Source organism: Colossoma macropomum, unplaced genomic scaffold, assembly GCF_904425465.1.
Source record: "Colossoma macropomum unplaced genomic scaffold, Colossoma_macropomum, whole genome shotgun sequence".
NCBI lineage: Eukaryota > Metazoa > Chordata > Actinopteri > Characiformes > Serrasalmidae > Colossoma > Colossoma macropomum.
The window spans coordinates 31,703,309-31,730,805 of NW_023494796.1; the positions used below are offsets into that span (position 1 = coordinate 31,703,309).

Consider the following 27,497-nt stretch of genomic DNA (forward strand, 5'->3'; position numbering starts at 1 on the left):
TTGTGCAAAGTTTAAACAGGATAGCGAACCGTTATGAAACCAAACTATTTCTGAGCACAAAGAAAACTCTGATAGCATTTTCGTAAACTGAAATGTACGTTGGCCTAGCAATAGAATGCAAACAATGAGAATGATAAAATGAAATGAAGTCTTATGCTAGTTCAGTCAAAGTGACCAAAATCCTTGCTTATTGGCTTATTTAAAGTGCCTATATCATAGAAAACAGTTTTTTTACTCTTTTATTTGAAATGAAAGAGGCGTAGAATTTGAACTACATATACAGACACCTCACCATCACAACTATATGACCCATATGAGCTTGCTGGACGTTCCATTCCAAAGCCATGGACACTAACATGCCCCTTTGCGGCTATAATAACCTCCATTCTTCTAGGAAGCTTTCCACGAGATTTTGGACTGTGTCAGTGAGAATTTGTGCCCGTTCAGTCAAAAGAGAATACTGTCATGTTGGACGAGAGGGCCTGGCTCTCAAACAACGGTCCAGTTCATCCCAACATTTGGCGTCCACACCAAACTATTTCAATCCATGTCTATACGGAGCTCAGGGTCTTCCCCAAACTGCTGCCACACAGCTGGAAGTGTATAATTGTGTAAAATGTATTTGTGAGCTGTAGCATCAACATCACCCTTCACTGGAACTGAGGGGCCAAAACCCTGGAAAACAGCCCAGCCCATCATCCCTCCTCCACCAAACTTTACTGTTGGCACTGTGAATCCGGTAGGTAACGTTCTCCTGACATCCACCAAACCCAGATTCATCATCAGACTGACAGATAGTGATTCATTCATCATTCTACTGCTCCAGAGTCCAGTGGCAGTGCTTTACACCACTCCAGCTGACTCTTGGCATTGCGCATAGTGATCTTAGGCTTGTGTGCAGCTGCTCAGCCACAGAAACCTATTTCATGAAGCTCTTAATGCACAGTTCTTGTGCAGATGTTGTTTCCAATGGCAGTCTGGAACTCTGTAGTAAGTGATGCAATAGAGGAAAGGCGATTTTTACACGCTACTAATTGCTTCACCACTTGGCGGCCCCACTCTTTGAGTTTGAGTGGTCTACCGTTTCATGGCCAAAATGGTCAGCCACAGATGCTTCAATTTCACAATAATAGCACTTACAAAAAGGTTATAAACCTGATACCTTCATCATGTGTATATTTTTCCTCTCGAGTGTCAGTTGATCCTTTCAACTGTGAGCTCAGTTAACAGTCAAAATACGAATAATGCAACATAAATGTTACAAACAAGCTATTGCTTCCGCGCACTGAAATAATGTTACATAAACATTCGTCTTCCAATAAACTTTAACTCTGTTATACACCAACACCAGCCACCCAAACTGCGGCCTAAACCTGCCAAAGCCTCCAAACTGCTAATGTAACACGACAGAACTGACCAGACGCTCGCAGATGGAATTGGAAAAAGAGGATTTACTGGTTAAAGTGTTGAAACTCATGGTCAGTAAACAGGCATGGATCAGATCCAAAACATTATAAAAATACAAATAAGCAAATATAACAAAGCATACTAGTATTCTGGTAAGGGAGACCAGCGATTGGTTGTGGATGGTGTATCGTCAGTCACGTGATCTCCAAGGGAGTTCTGGGAGTTGGAGTTCACTAGCTGGTCAGATCCAGTTTGCTGGTTTGTATGGGGTATTTTGGTGAGCTTGCCTTGAAATGTCAGTTCAGTGTGCATTAGCGTTGACTTGAATGTGGCAACATTTGGCTTCTTAACAAGCGCAAAATTCAGATGTATTGGCTTTGGAGCACTTTAGCTTAACAACAGCATCGTTTTTCAAAAAATCCCATTCAGAAAATCCAATTTGGAAAATTCCATTCACTTCCATCATAGCAGAATTCACCCTAGACTAGGAGTTCTTAACATGGGCATCACGCTGACTACAGAATGATTTCAGACGTCTACCTATAAGACCAACTGCAAAACGTAGAGTCGTATATTTTCCTGTGTCCCCACTTTTGTGTTTAGTCATACTTCAGCAGCATAGCAGACTGTGAGTATTGTTTTATCAAATTTCTATCTTATTTTTTATTTAAACTTTGCTGAATGTTTAATCAAGTTTACTAGTTTCGGTCCAAGAAGCATGCATCTAAAGTTATAACGATTGTTTCAGATTGGTCTTTTTGAACGAGGCACAACGCAGAGGCACATTGCACATTGCACAACATCCAATCAGAACAGAGGTCATTTACATACAGCAGCTATTTCTGCAAGCGATTTTCAGGTTTGATGAATCATAAATAAAAGTTCTCATTGTGCAAAGTTCAAACAGACTGGTGGGGTGTTATGAAATGAATCCATTTCTGAGAACAAAGGAAAATCTGATAGCATTTCTGTACGCAGAAATACACTCGGACGTGACCACGGAAGAGGAAACAATGGAAGGATGCTGCAAAAACACTAGAACAGTATGTGATTGCGGCGCGACAGCGTGTGTGTGCTGTGTTTGCCATTTCTAATTCGCACTGCACTTCTCCATATTGATTGCGGTGGCCTGATGAGAAGACTATATTTCAGATAGTCAACTAGGGCCTCATGGACAGCCCCATCAGCATCATCAATAACACAGAGGCATGAGAATGCTCTCAGCGTTCACCCCTGGGCTGCTTCGAATTGTAATTTAACTTTGTGGCATAGTGTGCATGATGGATATTTCTTGCTGGTCGATAGGCTACAACAAATTCCCCAATCAGCTATTGTGCTCTATGCAGTTATCTGCAAAGAAGCAAATACCAGATCTCAGCGCACTGCACACTCTTAATAAAGTTCTTCAAGGGTTCTTTTAGAAAAGGGGATGGTTCTATTTGGAACCTCGAGTCCTAACATTTTTAAAAAAGGGTTCTATATAACACCTTCTATTATTACGATGCCAAGTTTCTAACAATAGCAGAACTATTTTTGGTGCCATATAGAACCATATACAACACATTCTCCATCAATCTAAAGAACCATTTCACCATGCAAAGAACCATTTAAGCATGAAATGCTTTTATACATAGAATTAATGGTTCTAATTAGAACCATTCCCCTTTACTAAAAAAAACTGAGGAAATACCAGCAAATTCCAGATTCTTCAAGAGTTCTTTAGTAAAGGGGACGGTTCTATTTAAAACAATGAGTCCTACATAGAACCATTTGCATGCTCAAAGTGTCCTTTGCGTCTTTGTGTATGAGAAAAGTGCCCTCCACACAGTTCTAAGAGATTTTATGATTTTATAGATGGCTGAGTGCTTGTGTGTACTCTTTTATGAGTCTGTAATGAGGCCTGTACATCATTAGAGTGCAAGTCAATAACAGTTTTGCTTCTTTCCAGGAAGATCGGTTTGGATCAATGTTCTCAGAGTATAGTTACTCATTGCGATCCCTATTGCTGAGAATGGAACTGTGTGGTTTGAGCTGGGCGAATTATTGAGAATAAAAGCTTGTGCAACAAATAAGCAAAGGCACTTACAACCATTTGCCACTTACAAGCATTTGCCAAACTGCTCAATTTTTCCTCTAAAGGTTTTTCATTTTTCTTCTATTTGTGATGCTTCTATGGTTTTACTGCACTGTGCAAAAGTCAGAGACCATTCATTAATTTCCAGTTTAAATGGCACCTTTCACAAGCTATTTCTGAGGAGGTTGGAAATAAGATAATACACCTGCACAACGAAGGGGAAAGTCAAAGGAAAATAAGTGAGGAGTTTCCAACACTGACGAAAACCTGGAAGAGCTGGTCGACACCAAAACTGCCCCCATCAGATAAACAGCACTTAAAGCTTTCATCTCTGAGAGAGAGGAGAAAATCAAGCTGCTTCAGATCTGAAAACATCCACAGGTGTTTCTGTCCATCCTTCCACTGTGAGAAGACGACTCAGCGCTGTGGGTCTGAAAGGATGTGTAGCTGATCAAGAAGAACCTCACTGAGAAAAGGAGACGGACACATCAAACAAAGAAGCTGAACAACGAACTGACCACCCCAGAGTCCAGACCTCAACACCACTGAATGGGTTTGATTACTTCAGAAAATGATCAACCAGCTTCTAAGACTGAACTTTGGAGGAGTGTCTGCAGATTCTTTGAGGAACTGAAAGTGAGTCTCCTGAAAAGAATGGAAGCTGGAATAAAGGGAAAGAGAGACTCACTGACTCTCATAGCCGAGATTAGATTTAGCTGTTGAGTAATTTTCTGTTAAATGTGTGTTTTCTGCTTTTCTCCTGATGCTGGAAAATTAATAGCTTGTACTTAATGTCTGTTTTGACTGGCAAGTAAATTAAGTAACCTAAAAGTGGTCTCAGAAACAGCGCTTTATGTACCAAAACACTAAACACTATCATTAAGTGACCATTTCCCATCCTCTGTTTATCCCTTAAACCAGGTGTTTTTGTGGCTGTGTCTCTGTCCTGATTGGCTGCACTGTTCTGTGCCTCACTCAAAAAGTAGTTCAGTTCAGTTATACCTTCAGTGAGAATGCAGGCTGGACAGGCAGATGTGTGTAAATCGAATGGTTTGCATGACAGCACAAAAACAATGAATTCACATCAGGCTGTTCACTGCAAAAATGGCACCCTGTGAAGTACAATTATCCTAATTTGAGTCAATGAGCCTAATATCTAAAAGTCTGAGATGGTTGTAGGAACATTATAAGATTACTGAACTTATTTCTAGACTTTTTTACTTCTTTTAGGTGAGTTTTGGTAAATAAAATTATAAAATTATATCACTTCGCTGGCAGATAATTCTGTGTATTTAAAGCATTTTTTACACCAAGAAAAATCTGCCAACATAGTGAGATAACTCACTGAATAACTGACTTAAAACAAGTAAAAATGTCCAGAAATAAGCGAAATCATTCTACAGCAAGCTTAAAAGAATCTCAACATGAGAAATATGAGATTGAGATTTAGGGTAATTTCACGTGCTAAGACACCTTAGTTTCTAGTTATGGGCTATAAAGATGACTGATGAGTTCAGTTTCCCCTTTAAATAACAAAAAAAGAGCATTAAAGTGGATCAAAATGGGCTGAGAGAAGGGAAATTAGTTCCTGCTGATGGTTTGTTAAAGAATTTTAAAAGTATCAACTGCAAGGTAGTTTCTGCTCTTACCGGTGGTCCAGGAATCCCAGGCACCCCTGGTGGTCCACGGCGACCCTGCAAGAGAGCAAATGAGAGAGAGAGAGAGAGAGAGAAAGTGTGAGTTCAGAAAGTATGAACAACAGGCTCACACTAGCATGGCTGGCCACACACGGACACCGGCAATTAGAGACAGACAACACCTCTTGTCGCAGCCGCTAATTTGCTTTTAATTAACAGCAAAGAAAACAACTTAATTGCCGAACCCGGTGTGGCGTTCTGTTCTTTCTTTACACCTCTGCTTTATCGCCTCCTACCCAGCTGTGACCATCCCCGGCCACATCAATCAAACCCAGTCAACAGTGACACGCAGAGTGCTCCCCTGTGCACAGCCTGGAGAACCAGCATAGGAATAATAGTACCTTCACTACCATAATAACCAGTTTAATTTGGGCCATTCAGAGCATGCTGATGGGGAAAAACTCAGGCACGTCAATTCAAAGCATTCAAAATATCTGCAAAACGTCCAGCATTTTTCAAACTGTCGTTTTCATTATTTTGCATTATGTTAAAGTTACTCTTTTGTTTTGTGTTAAAATATTACGATGAATGAACCAGCAGTAACGGTCCAAAATCTCATTCCACTATCTTCCATTACAAGTTAGGAACATTTACATTCCTATCCTATGAGGTTTTGAGGCAGTGAGTGTGTTTACCTGAACTCAATAATCTGATCATAATCAGATTTCTGCAGTTATCTGATTATTCAAATGGTCATGTAAACAGCACACTCTGATTTCTTAGATCAGAGTAAGGTCTAGAAATCTGATTAGGAAATCTGATAAAGTGGCTGGATTTTAACTCAGTAATCAGATTTCGGATTTCTCAGTCTGCACGTGTGAAAACAGACGGCGGTACCAGAAATAAGTGAGCAGCGTCGCCGCGAGACGCAGCAAAACACTTTTGGAGCGACACTGAAACCAAATACGTGTGACGAAATGAAGGATTTAAATATTCTTCATCTTCTAGATCAGAGGTCACTGATAGGCGGACCGCGGTCCGATTCCTGACCCAGACGCTGTCCTATGCGGACCTGGACCTATAACCGATAAACTACAAAGAATTAATTAATTTCAACAGGTGGTCCTTTTTTAATCAGCGTGTCATTTCTAGTCATTATTGTACCGGTTTAGCGGCCGGTGACTCACAGACCAATCGCGTGCATTGAAAATATCACACGTGACGCTACTCAGCCAATCAGATCTGCGTATTACAATAAGCGCTGAGACTCGAGTGAGTGGCGCACACACAGGGGAGGGACGAGGAGAGACACAGCAGTCGGAGAAGAAAGTGAGCCGGATTATTTTACATGCTGCGCTCCGAAAAAAGGAAACTGACAATAAATGTTATTGAAATATGACTGAACTGTACTTTATTTGATTTGATATTCAGTTGTTGACTGTATAAGATGTTGATATTCCTACTAGGCTACTTCAGTAAACAGTATATGGCACTGAATCATGATGCAAGTTAGACATTATGATGTTCCGGACCTTTGATTGAGGAAATTTTCTCTAACTGGACCTCACTGAATTTTAATTAAAGACCCCTGATCTAGATGAAGTATGTTCATATTTTTAGGTAAAGTGGTGCGATGTTTAAAAAAAAGCCACTCATGAAGTTTAAGATTTACATCACGTCTTCTTCTGTGAGTTTATTGGCCGGTTGTAAAGCAGAAATCTGATTACTGTCTGAATCATGCAGACCTGGAGTTTCCCCATTATGTGATTACTCAAGAGCATGTAAATGTGTTGATCGGATTACTGACAAAATCTGATTTACTGCAGTTATCGGATTATTAAGTGCATGTAAACACACTCAGTGACTGTTACATGTGACAAATTTCTGTCATTTTAAGAAAATGCTCTTCTTTAAGGAAACGCTTCACTTCTTTTAATTCTGTACGACACTAAAGGTGAAATGCTGGTCATTCAAGTCATCTTTCACATCATCTGCTGTATCCCTTCATCAGTAATCCTTTAATCAGCACCGGTTAGAACAGAGCTCATCATCAGTTTGCTGATGGTAGGTGCTTTATCAGCTACACTCTTAATAAAGGTGGTTCTTCAAGGGTACTTTAGTAAAGACAGTAGTTCTATATAGAACCATGAACGCTCAAAGAACCATCTGCATGATTTAATGGCTCTTTAAATGGTGAAAGAGTTCTTTCAGTGATTTCTAGACCTTACTCTTATCTAAGAAATCACCATGCTGTTTCTGGAAAGGGTTCTGCATAACACCAAAAAGGGTTCTACTATATATATATCTACTATATATATGATGTCAAGCTTGTAACAATATAATTACCATTATGGTGCTATATAGAACCATCTACAGCACATTCTCCATTCTCTATAGATGTTTTCATCAAGGACTAGCAGGTTAACAGCATATGACTGCATGGGGAATTAAGGCATGTGTGCCAAAGCTGAATAACAGATATTTAGGTTTGGGGGGAAGGGGGGTTAGTCAATTTTTGCTTAGGGCCCCAAGAAGGCCAGGACCATGACCCACCTCTCAGGTGCCTGTGAGTGGAGGGGGGTTGGGTGATTAACCTTATCTGTACAACTATGAATAAACAGTGAACTGTGTGACAATTATAATGAAATGAAAAACAAAAGCTAATGTCCCCGTAAAGGGGGTGGTGGTGTGGCCAGGACGTACTGTCACAGGCATTTATAAATAAATAAATAATACATACATATACACATACATACACACATACATACATACATAAATAAATAAATAATTTTCTTTATTCTCCATTTATGGCGTTTGTGTGGTTTTATGCAGCAAAAACAGTCAAAACTCATGTCTACATGACCGTTTTCCAGCCTCTCTTTATGTTGTACAATTAAACAGGCTGTTTTTGATACCATGATTTTAAACCTGATATATGTAAATGAGCTCTGTTCTGACTGGCTGTCCTGTATTGTGCCTCTTTCAAAAGGTTAATGCACTCCCCATAATTGCAGTGTGAATGGGTGGGGCTAAACTGCTGTAGACTGTAGTGGCAGATATATGCAAAATCGTGACATCACTGAAATGATTCATAATAAATAATTGGGAACGGAACGCTCTAGAATTTTGTATATATTGCATCAAGTCAGGATATTTTGCATGTTAATGGCCCCTTTAAAGCTGTTTTGCACATCTAGTTGTCATCTGTCATTTTTTTGCGTTATTGTGTGGAGGTCAGGGGCCCGCCAATGAGCCATGATCCGACCTTGGTGGACGTAAAGTGGCCACTCCCTAAAAGTTGCGAAAGGCAGACCACAGCTTATCCACTGCTTCCCTCACTGCCTGGCTTGAATAGGATGGGGGGCTTCTTTGAAGGCCTCTGTTTAATTTCAAAATTAATTTCTGAAGTAGAACAGAGTTAATACACAGGAACAATGTACAACTGCAATGACGAGTTGGCCATTGTTGAGCATTCGGGCTTCATATGATGAGCCTTTCTTCTCCCGTCAGCCTGTGTGTGTTTGTATAGATCGGCGTCCGAGCTGGATCGGTGCTAAATGAAAGCGTGGGAGAGAGGCACAAAGCAGTGGCCTCTCGGTGTCCTCCGTCTCTTCATTTACATACACTTTGATTCGGCGGAGTCTGATTCAGCCTGTATTTGTCCTGGAAGAAAAGAGCTGGCAGGGAACGAGCTCCTTTTAATCATCAGACAATGTGCGTGCAGATTGCATCCAAAAGGGCTCGAGCAGCGCTATCAAATGTAGGAGGCACACATTAACCCTAATGATGAAACAATGCAGTAAAGGTGTGTCTCATCATAGCGGCTTAACACATCCCCGAGTTGAGTAGGACGCTGTCTGATGTTCAGTGCTCAGCCTCTTGCCTTGCTCTTTTTTGAAGCCGCTGTGCATTAATAAAATAACAAATGTTTCAGGGCAAAACGATGCAAGAGCACCGCAGAAAGGAACCTATAAGAAAGAGTCTCTGAGTAGATTTCACTGCTTTGATAGTCTTTAGTTACCTTCGTAACCACATAATCCAGTTAGGGCTCTATTAGTCAATTAAACCTGATTAGTCTATAATAAAAAAGATTTAAGTCTCCATAAATACAGCAATTCTTGGCATGATATATATATATATATATATATATATATAAACCTTAAAGGAAACGGCAAAAATGTTCTTTCCTTTAATACACATTAATGTAAATAGATTTTATTTGATTAATTACAAGCAATTTTGGAGCATTTCTATTGATACTTTCTTTACGAAATTTTCACACAACGTAAACATTTTTCTACAAATAATGTGGAAAAATAAAAACTATTAAAGCCGGCAGAGATGCTTTTTTGTACAGCAGCAATGTGTGGATGATTCAACTGAACTTGTTCAAAGTCAGAGCTGAAACCCATTTGGGACTTTTAACTGATCTTGGACTTTAGACTAAAACGCTTTTGCTCTGAGTGACTCTAAACCTTAATTATGATTATTTTATTAAAACTAATGACTGAACGTTCCAAATCAATCATAACTCTACCAAACTGTACCAAATGTTTCAGTAGTGACAGTTTCGGTGACAATTTTAGCTCATTTTGAGCTCAGAAACTCAGCCAGTACAGACCAGCAAACACAGCTTTGAACAGCTGTTCACACAGAAAATCATCATATTTTACATTAAAACACTAAAAAGTGCTGAACTGCAGAAAATATGACGATTCTTAATGTTCCACACTGATTTTCAGACTTTGGGACACACTTACGTTCACATTATTGGGGGTGGGGGGGTCGCTGTGACAGTAAAATATCTGCGAGACGGGACGCTGTATCTCGGCTCCAAAGTGTGCACGGCTCTCGGCTCGAAAGCTCTGGTTCTCAACGACTGAGTACGGACGCAAATCCTTGGCAATGAAAGTTGCGATAGAGTTTGTAATTCGCCTCTGAGTTGGGTATAAGCTTTGACATCGCTTGCTCGATGGTCCTCTGGTTGGCAGCAACTACAACCGGGCGGAAAACAGGTGAAAACATGTAATATGGTCTCTCATGTTTGTCGTTTAGTGTGACACAGCTTGCATATAGAATGGCTCTTATCCAGGTCCCTTTTCCCCTGGCGTGCAGACTGCAGGTCACCTAGCAACGAAGACAGTCTCACCTGGCTAGTAGCGAACGAAAAGGCAAAGAGAAAGAAACGAACATTTGGAGACGAATGGACTTCTTCGCATTTATAAGCAGCGCAGTTGGTTTCCTGATACGTTAAATCTGCAACAAGAGACTGTCAAACACTAAAAGCTTGCGAAGACGAAGTCGCTTCTCTTTCGGATTTTCCTGTTCCACCTTAAATGGTGGCGCATTTGAATTCTGGCGCCTCAGGCAGAATTTAAGGTGGAACGGAAAAATGCGAATAAGAAGCTGAAGAATGAGAAGCGACTTCAACCTCATAAAACAGTCGAGCGTTGAGAGACATATTTCACAAGAAACTGTTCACCTTTGAACTTCTGGCAGGAGAAGTTGCCAGAGATGTGAGGAAAGCGGCTATAGCTAAAGCTTAAAGCAGAGCAAAGTAAATCTGCGTTTTCGTTTATATTTTTTAACCTATACTAGGACATCAGCACATACTGAGATATGCTGGACATAAAATGTTGTGGCTCCCAAGGTGGTTTGATTTTCATTGTAAGGACAAAATGGTTCTTCTTAACATTTGCCAGTTGTGTTTCTCGCTCATCCAGTTGTGTTTTTGTTATGTGCCGTCACAGACAGCGCTGCACTTCCACACTTCCAAGTTCCGACTTTTGCACTCCGTCAACATGACGTTATAAACTAAAATTTAGAAAAACGATTGACATTTGTGAATCGATTCAGAATCGTCCACGTCTGCATCTAAGAATTGATTTTTCCTCCACCCCTATTCGGTAGTGACAAGCATTTTACTTAATAAAATGTTTTTATTTAAATTAAACCCATGATAAATCTAAATCTTTCAACTCTATTTGAAAAGAAATCAAAAAATCTTTTAAAAAACAACATTGAAAAACAATGTTAAAAAAAAGTATTGTTTACAGAAGTGTAAATTTAGGGGTTAGGTTTTGGGACAGACCCCCACAACAGAAAGCACCCTATAAATTATGATTTTGTATATATTTAGTTTATTACTATTTATATTAATGTCTTGGGTTTAAATAGATCAGAACGTAATTCTTGTAAATACTGGTGTTTTTTGATAAGCCTTTTCTTATCAAAAAACACCCGTGACGAAAACGCTAGCATGTATATGGATTTTCCTTTATATATTAGCATGAAGCGAACAGCAGTAGAGTTTTTTCCACACTAGGTTCATTCTACAGAGCTCAAGACTACATACAGACAATATATATACAGACAATGGATAAATGGAGCTGGTCACGTTCAGGTAACGCTTTATCTTTGTGAGTTCCTGTTTTACAGTAAAATATTTAGTACAGCTCAACCTGACACAGTCTTCTATTTCTTATGTTTTCCTGTAAATATTTGATCTTTGAAGGGATAAATTTTAATGTTCAGTTAAGTCTTATTTTTTTCAGCCTTTCAGCCTCGATTTTAATTGGCAAGTTACAGGAAGATTCCCTTGAAAGAGGCCCCAAATATTCCAAATATAATATATATATGTAACTCCCATTAGGATGAAGCAATCTGAACCAAAAAAAAGCTACATACCTTGACGTGTGTGTAATTGATTGCTTTATATGCGATGCTGGAAGTGATCTCTGTTTTCTGCCAGACACATGAAGGGATAGAGGGATCTGCACGCGGAAGCTGCAAACGGAGGTTAAGCATCACAATGGCTGTCCGGCGCCTACCTCATCGCTCCGACGCAGGGGCATCCTGGCTTGTTCGAAGCTCCATATACTGTTTCGTTCAGATTGCTTCGTCCTACCAAGAGTTATTACAGAATATTCGGGGCCTCTTTCGAGTGAATCTCCCTGTAGTTCTCAATCCAGTTTGACTACATTTGACTTAATTTCCACAGAAATCAGCATATTGCTAGAATTATTTATTTTTTTGATATATTTTTATAGAAATTTTAAATATATTACATGTTCCCACAATGTTAAGTGATATGTAGCCTCAATACAATGTAATGGAGCACAGAAAGAAAGAAAAAACAAGAGATACAAATAAAAAACAAGACAGATAATGACAGAGAGAAGACAAATTACAATAAAAAATGCAATCAATCAATCTATAAATACATTATAAAATAAAGTATATCTATAGCCACATACCCATTATACACGGCATCATTAAAAGGCTCTCTACAAAATACTCACATACATCTAACACTTCTGTTTGGTATTAGAATCTAGAATAAAAGTGCAAGAAAAAGAAAAAGAAGACAAAATGGTTTGGCCTCAAGTCTGACAGTTGGCCAGGTACTCCAAAAAGTAGTTTAATACATATTCGAAGATTACCAGAGAGATCATATCTGAGCCTCTCAGTATGCAGCATAATCGTGACTCCTCTGAGCCACATTTTAGACCTAGGTGGGTTATCTGATTTCCATAACCTTAAAATGGTCTTAGCAGTCGTTATACCATACGCAGCAGCTGTTTGTATACAATTATGAAGGTGCTGGAATCCCACCAAAAAGCCAAACAGAGCAATTCCTGGGTCAGGGGACATTCCGAGATTATAGTAACACTGCTAACATTACTGTTAGGCTGTTTTGCTAAACGTGCCAACTTTTAAAATTTGTGAAATCTTCCTTCTGAGAGAGCTGTGATGAATTTCCAGCACACACGAAATCTATTTCAGTCATCAGGTACTGCCGTCGAAAAGAGAAGCTCATTCCAGATAATAGTGAGGGTCGACGGTTCAGGCTAACTGCATTAATGATATGCTAACAGCTAGAGAGCGCCTCATGTGTGAAATCATCTCACTGTTTGTCCCCTCGCCTCTGCTCTCGCCCCGTGCTCTTACGAACTTAAGACAACAAAAGCAGATTATATAGAGCTGAGTAATTTAGCCGATGAATATTTCATATGCTATTATTCCAAAACAAGTAATGAATTATGCATTTTTGAATTATCTCTGCCCTGAGAACTCATTCCAGGATTCAGCGTGTGATGCCCGCTATGGCTAAGTCCTGTCATACGGAGAAAGAAGTGAAATTTTCATTGTAGAAGATCAATTCTTGGGGATTTTATATGGGAAGCATGCATTTTGAAAAAGAGCTTTGAAGCTGAGGCTTCAGAGCTCCCCAGTATGTGAAAACACCCATAAAGACCACCCATGGTCTTGAAGGCAAATCATTAAAAAAGAGAAAGAACCATTTCAGTGGTTGCTGAGCGAAAGGGAGGACGACTTCTGTTACCTTTAGACTTTTAGAATAAATGCTTTCTACAAAATGTTAGATGACTAACAATGAATTAAAGATAAAGAGACCAAGCTAGCATGATTTTCCACTGATTAGCCTACAAGCAACAACAGCGTCCCTGAAACGAAGTAAAACTGACCCAAACTAGAGATGGGCCACATGACAATATGATGTCATTATCATGACAATATCCCATTATCATCTTTTCTTATCTCTCAATGATTGTAGAGATATGTGACTTGATGATCATTAACCAAAGTCAGACTTGAAAAAATAGGTACTAAACAATAATTCTAATGGAGTAAAATGCTAAAAAATGTCAACTTCTGGACTATGTGGACATTTGAGACCACACGGTTACTGCCTGGCTTTCCATCCACCAGAATTTTTCGAATTTTGAAAATTGTTTCTACAGAAACAGCCAGAAATTCAATAAACACCCAAATATTGCAAAAAGAATACAGCAGAACGAGGTGGAAAAGTGAGAACATCACTAAAGCTGAAATGTGAAAAACAGTGATGGAAAAGGGTCTTTCAAATAAACCATGACGTATCAAGCCTTGAGTTACATGATTCCCAGAGACGGCCTGATCGTGGCACATAGCTTTCTGAAGGTCAAGTCAAGTCAAAGTTTAAAAAGTCAAACTTCTTGCTTGTTTCAATGCAGCCCCTAATCAAGGTAGCCTACATCGCCTGAAGTTTTGCTGTATAACTGTAGTGGATAGAAACAATTTAATTCTGCCAAAATTTCATACATGCACATATTATTTGCGAAACGTCGGGATGGAAATCCCACTCCTGCCTGCAGAACGCTGTAGCATCACCGCGGATCAAACTCGTGATCTGATGATAGGGCTAACGTTTAAACAGTGGCGCGTTTTACTCTTTTTATTATTGAGGTAAACTTTGCTAAACTTTGTTCACCTGGGAGTGATTATGGTAACCATGGTGGTAAGTGTGAGTGATTCACACGAGTAGGAACTTGATCAATCATTCAAACACTATCAGTGTTTGCTAAAGTATTGTACTGTTGCTAGTCGGCCAACAAATCATGCAAGCAACATGAATATGTGTCGGCTGAGTTTAGGGACTGTCAAACAAAGATCAAACAAAGAATTTCCTTTCTAGCCTCTTTTTACAGGTTCTCTAGTGGCTATTCAGCTGGTGGAACATAAACCGATTCAGATATTTTTCACTCATTTTTCTTTCTGAAACATTTTATCATCAGATGATTTAGGACACTGCTGGCTCTCTGGACAACTGCAGCTTTCTTTATATCAAACAATCCTGTACAACTGACAAGATAAGCAGCATCTAAGCATAATATGATCATATTTATAAACGTTGGCGTGCTTGTTCACCAAGGTGAAAATCTAGTCATCTAGGTTAATTGAGTTTTTTTTTTAATACATACACATTTCCATTTAAATATATTCCATAATTAAAGTTAATAAATGCATAAAGCAAAACCTCAGGAGCCTCCAAAACGTCAATGACGTCTTCCAGTACAGTCCTGCCCTGCTCAAATCCAGCCGAGGAAGCACAAAAGGGCAAAAAATCTCTAGAAACCGCTCGAAATGTCTCAGAATGACAAACATCGCTGTTTATTTGGCAGTCAATAGTACTTTCACGTCAAATCCTATAGCTTAAAGCATAAATAGATGAACAAAGTTGACAGCCCTTTTAAAAAGGGTGTAATTTGAGCTCCCAAGTGGAATAGCTGTATTGTAGGGAGTTTGAATCACTGCACACTGCATTAAATTTTTAATTATTTTTGTTGGTGTGTAGTGTCTGTTCAAACATATCATCCTTCAGAAAAAAAGCAACATCAGAATAAGTACCGTGATGTTATCTTTGCCATATTGCACACCGCCAGGATCGACAAGCTGGTTCTATTCCTGTTCTGTGTTCTATACACAGAATTCCTGTTCTAGCGTCCTGCTGTTTGGTGTAACGTATACTTCAATCAGGACAATTGTGGTGAAAAGCCAAGTTTGAAACAGATACAGAGGTAGAACACGAAAGCACATGCATCAGATGGAGAGAACAACTGCATGACAGCATAAGAGAGATCAATGACTCCACACGGCAATTACGGCTGCACAGACCACACAGCTATCCTTGCCTTGCTTGCCTCCCTCGCGCTGGATTGCCAAGGCAATCTCGGTTGCTATGCGACGCTGGGTGGCCTATAAATTTGACAACATCCTGGGTCTTGATTATTATTTGAGCACTCGCGGCAAGAAGTTCCCCTTCAGGTCACTGCTGAAGATTAGAGCGAGGAGGAGACTGTGGGGAGCGCGGGGGGGGGTGGGGGTGGGGGGTGCTGTGTTGTGGGAGAGAGAAAAGAAGATGGAGAAGCACCACCTGATGAGGAAACGGTGCGAAACAGTGAGAAACACAAACTTAGCCTCAGGTTCTTTAAGTAAATACCTCATGGTGAGTTCAGATACTTGCGTATTCTATTAGAGCATCATCCAGCTGAAGCTCACGCGTTTTAGACCATGGACTCTTTCCCACAGTGCTGGGAACGGCACGCACTAACTCAAAGGTCCATCGGAAGGAACTAAGATGAGTGACATCTAGCTGCAAAACAAACCCCAGACTATGCCAAACCTCGGTCCGTCTGCACAAACTCACCTCATCTTACGTTGCTGTGGCGGTTAAAACACTGAAGGGGGCGACAGAACACAAATCAGAGAGGATCTACTGTTATTCCAACAGCCTTAACAGCTAAACGTGGGCAGTAGAGGGGAGTGAGCTGCTTTACCTTTTCTCTTGGAGCGGAAATGCGATAATTAATCATATTTTTATGCCATCTTTACGTGAGACTCAACTGCTTGACTGCCATGGCATTTGAGAAACACGCTGGGGGTACGAGACGGGTTTTAGCGCCCCTTGCTGTAACACTCAGAATGCAGCTTGTGCTTGTGTTGCATTATGAAATGCGTCGTGTAAAATAAAGTTGTACGCTTTATTTAAGACAACACGTTTCGGCTTGATTTGGGCCACACAGGTTACAAATAAATGCTTCTTCAAGGGAATTCATACTTAAAGCCTGGGGATTTGGAGACCACTCCGCTGAAATCGCAAGCAATGTGTGGAATTTTGTAATGTGGGTTGTGCTTCGGCCCCCTTCCCCAAGTGGATGAATCTGTAAACTGAATGAGAATTCAAGGAGAACTTGGTGAAGGAGCGTCTTCTGAGGATGTGAGTGAATTATCTACTATTGCCATCACATCTTCATCAGTGTGACGTTCATTCTGAGATCATTTGAGGCCTAAACGTCGAGCCGGAACTCAACTCAATGCCTCTGACTTTTAAATATTTTAAGTTTTACAGGGTGACTCCTGACTCTACTTTCAATTTTTTACAAAAAATCATAATTCCTAGTGCAGCTTTGAGAAAAAAAAGGTGAAAAACTCCTTTTCCATATTTAGCGACACAGTAATCTACGTAGGATTGCCCAATTATCCAAGTTTACTTCTACTGATCGTTTTATAGCACACAGTGCCTACAAATTACCAACATGGCAGATTTGATGGGACCCCTGCTCCCCACGTAAAACTAATCCCGTCAGGTTAGTACTCATGATGGAGAAGCAGCCATCCTCACACTCTTTTCCAGGAGGGGCGAAGCACAGAGAAACGCTGCCCTGCTACCGCTTTGGAGTAATGGTATAATCCTTATCCGAAATGTCAACATCTTTCCCTCAAACGACGAACAGGTCAGCTGGTGCCATCGACGGGGGCTGTGCTCCAGTGAGGGGGATGCGATGGGTGAACAGAGGGATACAGCACTGACATTAGGGCATTTCAAAAGCTCCAATAATCCAGCACACACACACACACACACACACAATTCCCTGCCACAAAGAGGTCAGACGATAAGCCAGTGGAGCACCCCGTAATGTACGCCATTAAAGCTGTCTAATCCCATTCATGGAGGAGAGTTCACTCACTGATACACACACAGACGCCAGCTGCTGGCTGACTCCACAGGAGGTCTTTTGTCCTGCATTGCATTGCTTGAGATATTTTACTGTCAAGATCAATGTCAAACAATTTGTGAACAACAGGGAAAAATGGTCGCGCTTCACACCGACTTGGGCTTTTTCTACGGAAGTGGCTGTTGGGAAGCAATCCACTCATCAAAGTAATGGGTCCATTCATCGTCTAGATGGCCTCTTTCACCATTTTTGTGTACGATTAAATAAAGTCTTCTCTCTGCACGGAGAGCAGATATGCTCAGACACACGCAGGCGATGGAACTTTCGTCCATACAGTTTCCATAGTGATTGAGACGGTGTTTTGCTGTACAGCAACCCCTTCATTTTCCTTCCTTCCATCTCTCTCAAAACTTCTGTCCAATTTCCAAACTTTCTAGCCCTATTCGAAACACCTCGAGATCAAAACCAGGAACTGAGCAAGACAAAAACATGCTTAATGATCCATTAAGCCGCCCAGGTTTGATTTACTGCTATTCCGCAGTCGAGCGGCCCTTGGCGGTTCTTCACGTAGGCACTTGTTGAATATGAAATGACACCACTACAGTCCCGAATCTGTTTCTAACCAGCCCACACGTACTGGCAAACACACTCGTGTTTTCCCTCGCTTAAATGTGATGTGAAATCCTGCGAGACAGAGGCAAAACTAGACCTGACAGCCACCACGCAGTGGCTTGTCTCCATGGCTACAGCTTCCGTTTTCTGGCAGCGTCTGATGAAATAAAAGTGTCTTTTGTGCCAGTTGATCTTTGGCTCCTCCAGCGGTGTCGCTTAGCGCCGGTGAGTCACGGCTCGGAGTGGGAGAGTAGCCGGGCCAGTGGGGCTTGTGCTGACCTTCCGTACACACCGGACAGACAGAAGCTACGACTGGATGTGCAAACCTTCCTTCTGCACAGATATATATATACACAGTATTTCTTTTTATAACTCTATTTATTGATTTTCCTACATCCAGTCAGCTACAACTGCCTAATAGGTGCACTTTGCATGTACACAGTTATTGACTGCAGCTCATCTGTTCAATCCTTCATCTGCGCATCTCTACACTCATCCATCAATGGAAAGGGACCACTGTAGGACCACCAAGGACCAATTACCTGGGTAGGGGACCATCTGACAATAAAATGGTCTTTAAATGTTTAAAAATTCCTCAACACACTCAACAGTGCAACACACTAACATGCCACTAGTGTGTAGAATGGTCTCCCATCCTAATAATATTCAGCCAGCGGTGGTCCTATGGTGGTCCAATGATGGATGGGGTAGAGGGGGACTGATGAACTGTGGATCAGGGCTACAATCAGTAATTGCATACCTGCAAAACTCACCTTCACTCTTCATCTATTTAATTTCCAGACAAAATGGCCATTAAGCACAACTAATTTTTCAGCTTCAATAGTAGAAAATAAATTTTACAGAAAATTACGTGAGCCTCAACAACCAAATATAATATCATGATTTTCCATATTTAGTGTGTCCACTCTTTATCTTTCAGGTGTTTCAAAGAAATATGTTCTTCTATAGAAACCCTTAGAGGTTGACTGCATTTTCTGCTTCTTTTGATCCAATTAATCCCAATAACACATTCAGTGATGTTGATTTCTGGTTGCATTTTCTCCACATGCTTTAATAATTTTTCTAACTAGCTTTTCTCACTTGTTTTCCTTTGATTTTGACACTGATTATCTTGTATCATATCTAATTTGCTCAGAAATATCCTAAAACACGAATAACTTGTACTTAAAGGTCATTTTGACTGAAAATTAAATAAATGAATGGTGACTTTTGCACAATACTGTAGGCTGATGGCAAATTAATTTATTAATTAATTAACTTTTTTTTGACTGTCTATGCAGTGGTTCTTTTCTAGGCTGTTCTTTTATTTCCTTATGAATAACACGACTCTCTGGCACATAAAAATCTCAATACCCATTGACTCAGTCACTGTATACTAATCTCCTTACAAACATATTTTGAAAAATGAACAGCTTGTACTGTTAATTCTCTCTTGTAACCCTGGTTATCAAGCAAGATGGATGGATGTAGAATCGTCATTGATAAAAAACAGCACCCAGGCAATAATAGGAAATAGTGATTTAGTTAAAAGAGTTGACATCATAGAGAACCCTTGACTAAAAACCTAATTAAAAATTGAGAATACAATTTAGTGAAATGTTGAAATGAATGAGATGGTGTACCTATGACTCTGAGTTCATGCCAAATAAGCTGGATAGTAGGTTCAAAATTTGGCTGACAAAGGGTATAACAGCTTATTGCAATATTATAAATAGAGGCAAATTGAGGGATTTTTTAATCTCTATATATTCACAAAAGAAACCTACAGAAAATCACAGATGTTGGATGATGTGTGGGGAGCAGGAGGCCATTGGCATGTATTTTGGGATGCTCAACTTTAAGACATTTTTGGACAGAGTTGCATAAAGTACAATTTTAATAAACTCACTTTTAATGTGAGCGTTTAATGAGTACTCCTTTTCCTCCATATTTTTTAAATTTATTTTACATTTTCTTATTTCTTATTTATTTCTTTTTTAATTATTTCTTTTTCCTTTTATTGATTTCTTTACCCCCATTTTCTCAAGTTTTAATGTGTATAGTTATTTGGGCATTTTTATAAGAATGTTAAACAGTTTTAACGAGATTTACAGAATAAAAAAGGGGGAGAGGTCTGGGTTACAAGATGTATTAAAGGATATACAGTTGGAAATTAGCACATGCATGGAACTGTATATTGTCATTGCATGCTTTCGAATGTCTCCCCCGGAAAAACCACAATAAAAAAAAATTAGAAAATGAACAGCTTGTACGTAACGGCTGCTCTGACTGAAGATTAAGGAAACGAAAGGTGGTCTCCGACTTCTGATGAAATGGCTAGTGAGTGTACGTACAGATGTAAAGTGACACAGACATAAATACTTTAAGCCACATGTAACATACACACAGAAACACAGGCCGTTGTGCAGATGCAGCCCACGCAGGCCGCCGCAGCTGTTGCCATGACAGTGCTGCTCTCAGCTGCCTTTCTTGCTGCTCTGGAACTTGGGGCTGAATTCTGGTCAATGACTGATGAAAAGAAAGCTGCTGAGTCCCATCACAAATGCTTCATCTTCTACGCTTTCGGCCAGTCTGGGAGGCTCACCTTGCCTATTTGTTATTACCAGACAGCCACAATTAGCCCAACTGTCTACCGGCAGCAGGCAAACAGAGCTAATTAATTCCGTAATTAAGATTAATTCGGAAATGTCATCGTTCTCCTGTACGCAGATGTTGTGCTCCTGACTTCGTGGGAAACTTTGCAGCATGCAACGTACAAACTTTCTGCCGCCAACTTGAGTTTCAGCCAGTCATCTGTAAGAATTCTGGACTTTTAAAGGGTGCACTGTTCTGTAATACTGATTACATTGGCATCTCAATCTGCATTAATCCACAGAATGAAATGAATTTATACAAAAATATATATTACTGGGTATAAGGAGCCCAGAAAAAAGACAGAAAACAATCTATCAGAGGATTATATACATTGGGCCAGTTCTGGCATGATGCAAATGTCTTAAATAGTGCAGTCTGTGCAGCAGCACGAACTAACAAGATTTTTGTAAATGACCAGTCAGGCTGTCCAAAGACTGCTAAATTTTAATAGGGTGAAAGAAGCCAAGTATTGCATCAGTTCATTCCTGACTTTGGAGCTGCCTTCACAGTTATAATTCAGAATAAAACTCACTGTTGTGTGGGAGAGATGTTGCATGTAACTAACATTGTTATCATCATTTTAATTATTAATTGTTAAGGATGTACAATAAAAAATAAAAGGTATTCTCTCAAATCCTCACGAGTTGCACAACTGTCTAATTGGTTGCCCTGCTGTGGAGAGTTCATGCCATCTATGGCTGGGAGACTTCAGTTGCTTGAAACCTACAGAAAACTAAATTACGCTCGAGTTGCACAATGAAAAGTGTCCTGCAACTTCTTTGAAATTTAGCTGCAACAGTTGCAAGCATCTCAACTTTGCGCAAGTTTCATGAAACGAGCAATCAAAATGCTAATAACGCATCAAATATCGTGCCTCTCAAACTTGATTTCAGCGGATGAGAGGACATAAAAATAAAACGAGATGGTTTACTGGGCGGCGGAAAAGGAGACCCCAACTGACTGACTCAAGCTTGGTAGTTATTTTGTCTGTTTCCTGAGCTTCAACAACAGATAGGAGTTTCTTGAAACTAACATTTCTGTAAACAGCTGCATTAACTTGCCAGTTAAGGCAAACAGTTGTTTAAACAGAAGTGTTTGTTTTTCTAGCCTGCTGTTAAGGTGATTTACGTAGATAGATGCATTTTCTCCTCTCTTGACTCCCCTAATTTCACACAGAGCTCAGATTCATTTGGAATCTAAAGGATGAAAGATACGACAGAAGATCAGAGTGAGATGCACTCCACAATGAACTTGTGCTTCTAGGACAGAATGACAGACATCAAGTAGGCTATAGCTGTAATGGCTGTTTCAACATACAAACACCAGAAAAAAAACTAATATATACAGTAAATAATCCTAGACAGCTAAAAAAATAAACATGAGGGAAAAAACAATGGCAATGTCGGCTGGAAAATATAAATACGAAGATGATAATATTCTGCTGTGATTTTATAGGGAAACTGATAAGGCGTATCAAAAGATACAAGCTGCAATCTTGGCTATCTTGGGAAGTAACTCAATGTTTTGTGTGATACTTTGTTCAAGTTCTTGAATTGTTTTGTGTAATTGTCAGGTTGGCATTATGTTGCAGGCAACTCAAGGCATGCAACTAACTGCATAAAACTTTTTTCAAGCTTTACCTCACTCAGGAGAGAATAAAAAAATGTAATTAATTAATTTAAAAACAATCAGTGTTCAGTGTGCTTGGACCCCTAATTCTTCAACGACAAGTGTTGTTCACTGAGAAGAAACAATTAGGTACACTTTTAGTAAAAAGATAAAACAGTTCTATTGCCTTTTGGTGCTATATGAAACCAAGTTCCATAGTTAAAGAACTTCTATTTTAACATACAAAGAACCATTCATGCAATCAAATGGTTCTCTGAGCTGTCAGAGTACCAATCACCTTTACTGAAGAACCCTTAAAGAAGCAGTTTTTTAAGGATAAAAAGAGGAAAACCATAAATTTTCTCAATTTTTATGGAACTATACACCTTAAACCCTTGTTGTGTTTGCAATGGATGTACTGTTTATGGGTTATTTTTGACCAATGCCATCCAGTTTACCGCAACCACTAAATTGTATTTTTTTAAAATAGCTAATACGTTTCAATTCTCAACTACTTGAAATATAAACCAGATTTGTGGTCAACAGTTGTTAGCGGCTTTTGAAAAACCGCAGGGCTGTGACATTCAGCTTTAATGCAAAATCTACTATGATGAACGATGAAGATGAAAGAGGGTTATTATAGTAGCATATCTGACAAACAATATCTTCAGGCACTACAAAAAGGCGATGTGTGGGATGGATAATAGCAAACAGGATATTCCTTTGTTTTCAATGGTGCCACAGTAGAAGATTCTGCTATTGCAAGTGGCAACGTTCTGCAGACCACAGTGCTGCGTGGAACCATCCGTCAAAAGTTAAATTTTCCCAACTTTTGCCGTCGACCGCAGTGGTGAAGTAAACTGGATGTTGTTTTTGTGACAGCTGTGGACGCCAAATGTCTCGTTCTTAAATTCCAGATGATCTCAGTTTTATAAGAAACAAACTACAAGAGAGCACAGCGCCTCCTGCTTTTCTCTACCTCAAACAATCTACACTGATAAAGCTCTAATAATCATTCATTTTGCCCGAAATGCTACCACCATGCCAAAGCCTGGCCTCATGCTGCTGTCGGCCGTGTTACGCTATGAAGTGCAGACTGACGTTTTTTCACAAACATGTGAGCGCAGCATAAGACCAAGTTACAAACATATATCGCTGCTGTCGCAACAAAACCCTGTATTTTCATTTTTGTCTTTAGTTTTTGGCATATTTGAAAATGCTTGTTGCCCTTTTCACTGTGTGAAAATTTCACGATGAATGGACCAAAATAAATGACGCAAAATTACTTGGAAAAAAGTCTGGTTACTTTGACTTACACTAAAAGTAAAGCAGGTTTTTTCCTTCTCCTGTAAAGTTACCATTTTGGAGATACAAGGTTGTTTTGTAAAACATGACTAAAAAAACAATCTATACTACTTTAGCTCTAATACATCTTTCATAAATGAACATAAGATAATGAAAAATGTTCCTTTTTTTTTTAGCTATATCAATAAAAAAAGTTTAACTGGAATAGAACCTTTATATATAGCGGTATATGACGGTTCTTTAAAGTGCAAAAAGATTATTCACACTTGCACATGCCATTTTATGGTAAAATGGTACAAAAACCATCACCTGAAAATTAGTTAAGGAAACCAAAAGTGGTTCTTCTACAGCACTGCTTTATTTTTAAGAGTGTCTGTTAGAGGCGCCCAACCCTGCTCCTGAGTTTGGTGCCAATTCTAGTCTAAAACACCTAGTCCAGTTAATGAAGGTCTTCAGAAGCATCAAAATATTAAAGCCAAGAATGGTAAAACTCTCAAAAGCCTTTGCCAGAAAACCTTGGACAGCACAGAAAACAAACAAAAGGCTCCTGAACCAAATCAAGCCTCACCTCCCACTCGAAGCCCAGATGAGCAAACTGAAGCTCTTATTTTGGGCATATTCTGAGAAGAACTGATTAACTGAAAAAACCACATGCTGGTAACAGTTGAAGGTGAAAGAGGTAGATGACAACCAGCAACAAGATGGATTGATACAATCAGAGCCATTCAGAAGCCTGAAGACCCAAACAGAAGACAAGATATTCTGGAGAAACACTGTCCATATGGATACCAGGAGTTGGAACCAACTCGATGGCACTCAGTAATAATAATAATAATGTTGGAACTAAGCTCTCCAAAGTACTAGATCACTGGGCACCCCCGTCTATGCTCAATGCTTCACAATGTGAACTGTAACATGATATGGACACTGATGTATTACAGAACCCCTAAAACAGCATTACTGCACTTAGCCTCGAACACATAACAGAATCTGCGTGATCTTATCAAGAGATCGGACCTGCTGAGGCTGTCCCTTCACGGTGGCCATCACTCCCACGATTAGCATGGCCAGCGCGAGGTCTGAAAAGAGGTAGAGTGAGAGAGAGCTTTGCCAAAGCCCTGGTGCTTCGAAAAAACCTCAATAAAAGAGGATTTGTTCCAGTTGTTTGTTGGAGGGGTTAAGAAGAGTAGGGCACCGCGGAGCAGCTCGGGGAGCGAGAGAGTGAGCGAGAGAGCGCGAGCGAGCAAGGGCTCTAAAGCCGACAGCTGCCTGGCAGGCACTCAAACGCAGCTTAACATTTTCTCACTGTTCTGAGTGGCACATAACGTAGCTCTCCAAAACTGCGCAGCACATCTAAATACCCCCCTCCTCTACCCCCGTCCAGCATCTGAAAAAAGGCTGACATTCAGGACGGAAAAGATGCGGAAGCGCGCTGGTCGAGGTGGCAGCCCGTTCTGCTCTTTGCGTCCTGTTCGAGCTGTCCGTACGGCTGATTTGCCATCCTTCAATCTCCTTGAAATAGAGGAGATCAGGCCTGAAAAAAGGTTGTACCGCTTCTGGCCACTAGGTGGCGAACTGGCTCCATGAATGACCGTGGTGGCAGCCTGAGGAGTCTGTGGCAGAATAAGGCAGCAGGAAAAGAATCCATGTGCATGGAATGTTAAGTACAGAGAATGAGGCTGCTTAGCTAAAAAATGACTGTACAATGAGGACGTGCTGGATTGAGTCCAGATATGCGACAAGCTAGTAGTGCGAATATGTAAATGAGTCAAATGCGTAAAACCAGGTGAAAATAACACACTTCAAAATGAATCTTGCCATAGAAGAACAAGAAAACCCTTCAATTTAGTGGTTTCAATGGGGTCTTTTTAAAGAACCATCCACTGAACGGTTCTGTAGTGAGTCAAAAGTGGTACAAACAACACCTTCATTTTTAAAAGCGATATATTTGCTTTAGATAGTGGCTTGGAAAGGTTATCATGCCCTCTGTGGACTGTGGAGTCCAAGCATTTAGACCACATTTTGGCCACCGTGAATCCAGGACCCCTTTGCTTACAATTCCCTGCTTTTAAAATGCTTTAAAAAGACCTAGGAATGCACTTAACCTTGCTTTTAGAGAGGAAGAAAGAGATCACCCTGCCCCTATCCACCACTGCAGCCTCCGTGATGGACTTTTAAGAGCTCATGGACAGTGATGACTCATAACAACTTGACAATGTGCTAATGGCTTCGTATGAAGCCACTGAGGGAAGATAATGAATCTTACATTTAGCGCCGTGCTCCATTTTCATTCATAAACTCACACACGCTATTTTTCCCCCTTCCAGGTTTGTGATTATAGCGCAAGCACTCCAATCGTGTAAATGTGCTGTTGTGGAAAAACATTCCCAACTTACAGGAGCTCCATCACTATCTGTGGCATCTGTAGCACATCAATTACAAAGGACAACAATTTCCAGTCAAAAAGGCCATTAAATACAAGTTATTTACTTTCAGCGTCAGGAAAAAAAGCAGAAAGCCTACAAACTTGTTCACCATTCGCCTTTATTAAAGCCTCCACTCTTTTTGTAAGGCTTCCTTTCAGTGTCTGAGTCGTCTTCTCACAGTGGAAGGATGGACAGAAACACCTGTGGATGTTTTCAGATCTGAAGCAGCTTGATTTTCTCCTCTCTCTCAGAGATGAAAGCTTTAAGTGTTGTTTATCTGATGGGGGCAGTTTTGGGGTCGACCAGCTCTTCCAGGTGGCTGTTAGGATTCTCATTTTCTTTTGTTTTTATTTCGATAATTTTCCTTCGACTTTCTCTTTCCTTACGCAAGTAGATTCATATCCAATCTCATCAGAAATATCTTCTAAAAAAGGAATAACTTTTGACACTTTGATTAGAAATTAAATAATGAAAGGTGGTCCCTGACCAAGGACTGACGGAACATTTTTCTCTGATAATAAATGCAGCGAGAGGCTGGTCCCTTCACTCGGTCGCCAAATTTGCAAGTGGTCAATGGTCTATATGTTTAGCTCTACATTTGTGATCAGACCACTCAAGATGGGTGTTAAGACCTGTTATGAGCCCAATCGGTAATCAACCAGAACAGACAGAGCCAGAACGAGATTAGGTAGAAAAGATGCTGGAGTATTCCTTTAAGAATGGCTTGTAATGGTAGCAGTTCTCAGGAACATCATGGGCAGATCTAATCTGAATTTTTATCTGCTAGAGCCCACTGGCGTCAAAGCTGACTGGATAAATACTTGCAGTCTAGCATGCAGCAGTACGTATTATGAATGCCTGCTATCGCCAATGAGTCAAATTAAGTGCACGCACTTTGGAAAGCGAGACATTTAGAGTCTAAATGAGCCTAACACACAGAATGAAGATAAGTGCTAATTTGTGTGAGGTGATATCCACACAGAATCCCATGAGGTGAGCGTCCCCCGGTCTCTAATAAGCCGTCAGGCATAGCAGATTAAAGCGCAGCGCCCACACCATCTGGGTAACATCGCGCGCCAGTCCGAGAGATGCACAGTGGTACGCTAGTTAAAATGCTTTTTCAGCACTCAATGAATGGATGCAGACTGGCTTTGGGCCAAAGAATGTGTGGAAAAACGGAGACTAAGAGATCAGTGTTTGTGTGCTTCTAATACTTTTCCATATGTAATGTCATGAACTCACTGAAGTGAAGATACATGGTTTACATCAAGCTGTTGCAAGCCATTAGTCATGTGGCTGGAATAAACAGGACATATGGTTTAATATGCAACCTGTACATACATTAAAACTAACTTTGGTCTCTGTAAACAACAAAACCGCACAATCGAACTTCCTTAGCATGAATGCAGATGGCACCGATTCAATACCAGGTGTAGGTATTGGGTATGACAAGCAGAAAAAGCTGGATGAGTTATCG

The 27,497-nt window shown here is 40.2% G+C and overlaps 1 protein-coding gene across 4 annotated transcripts in view; it reads right to left on the bottom strand.

Annotated features, from left to right (window-relative positions):
- Positions 1-27,497, bottom strand: part of LOC118816761 (collagen alpha-1(XIX) chain) — a 278,363-nt gene that overhangs the window by 136,086 nt on the left and 114,780 nt on the right. For all 4 annotated transcript variants that reach the window (XM_036583340.1, XM_036583341.1, XM_036583339.1 and 1 more), the window contains one exon: positions 5,131-5,175. In XM_036583340.1, the coding sequence (XP_036439233.1) occupies positions 5,131-5,175 (45 nt within the window). The remainder of the gene's footprint in view (positions 1-5,130; positions 5,176-27,497) is intronic.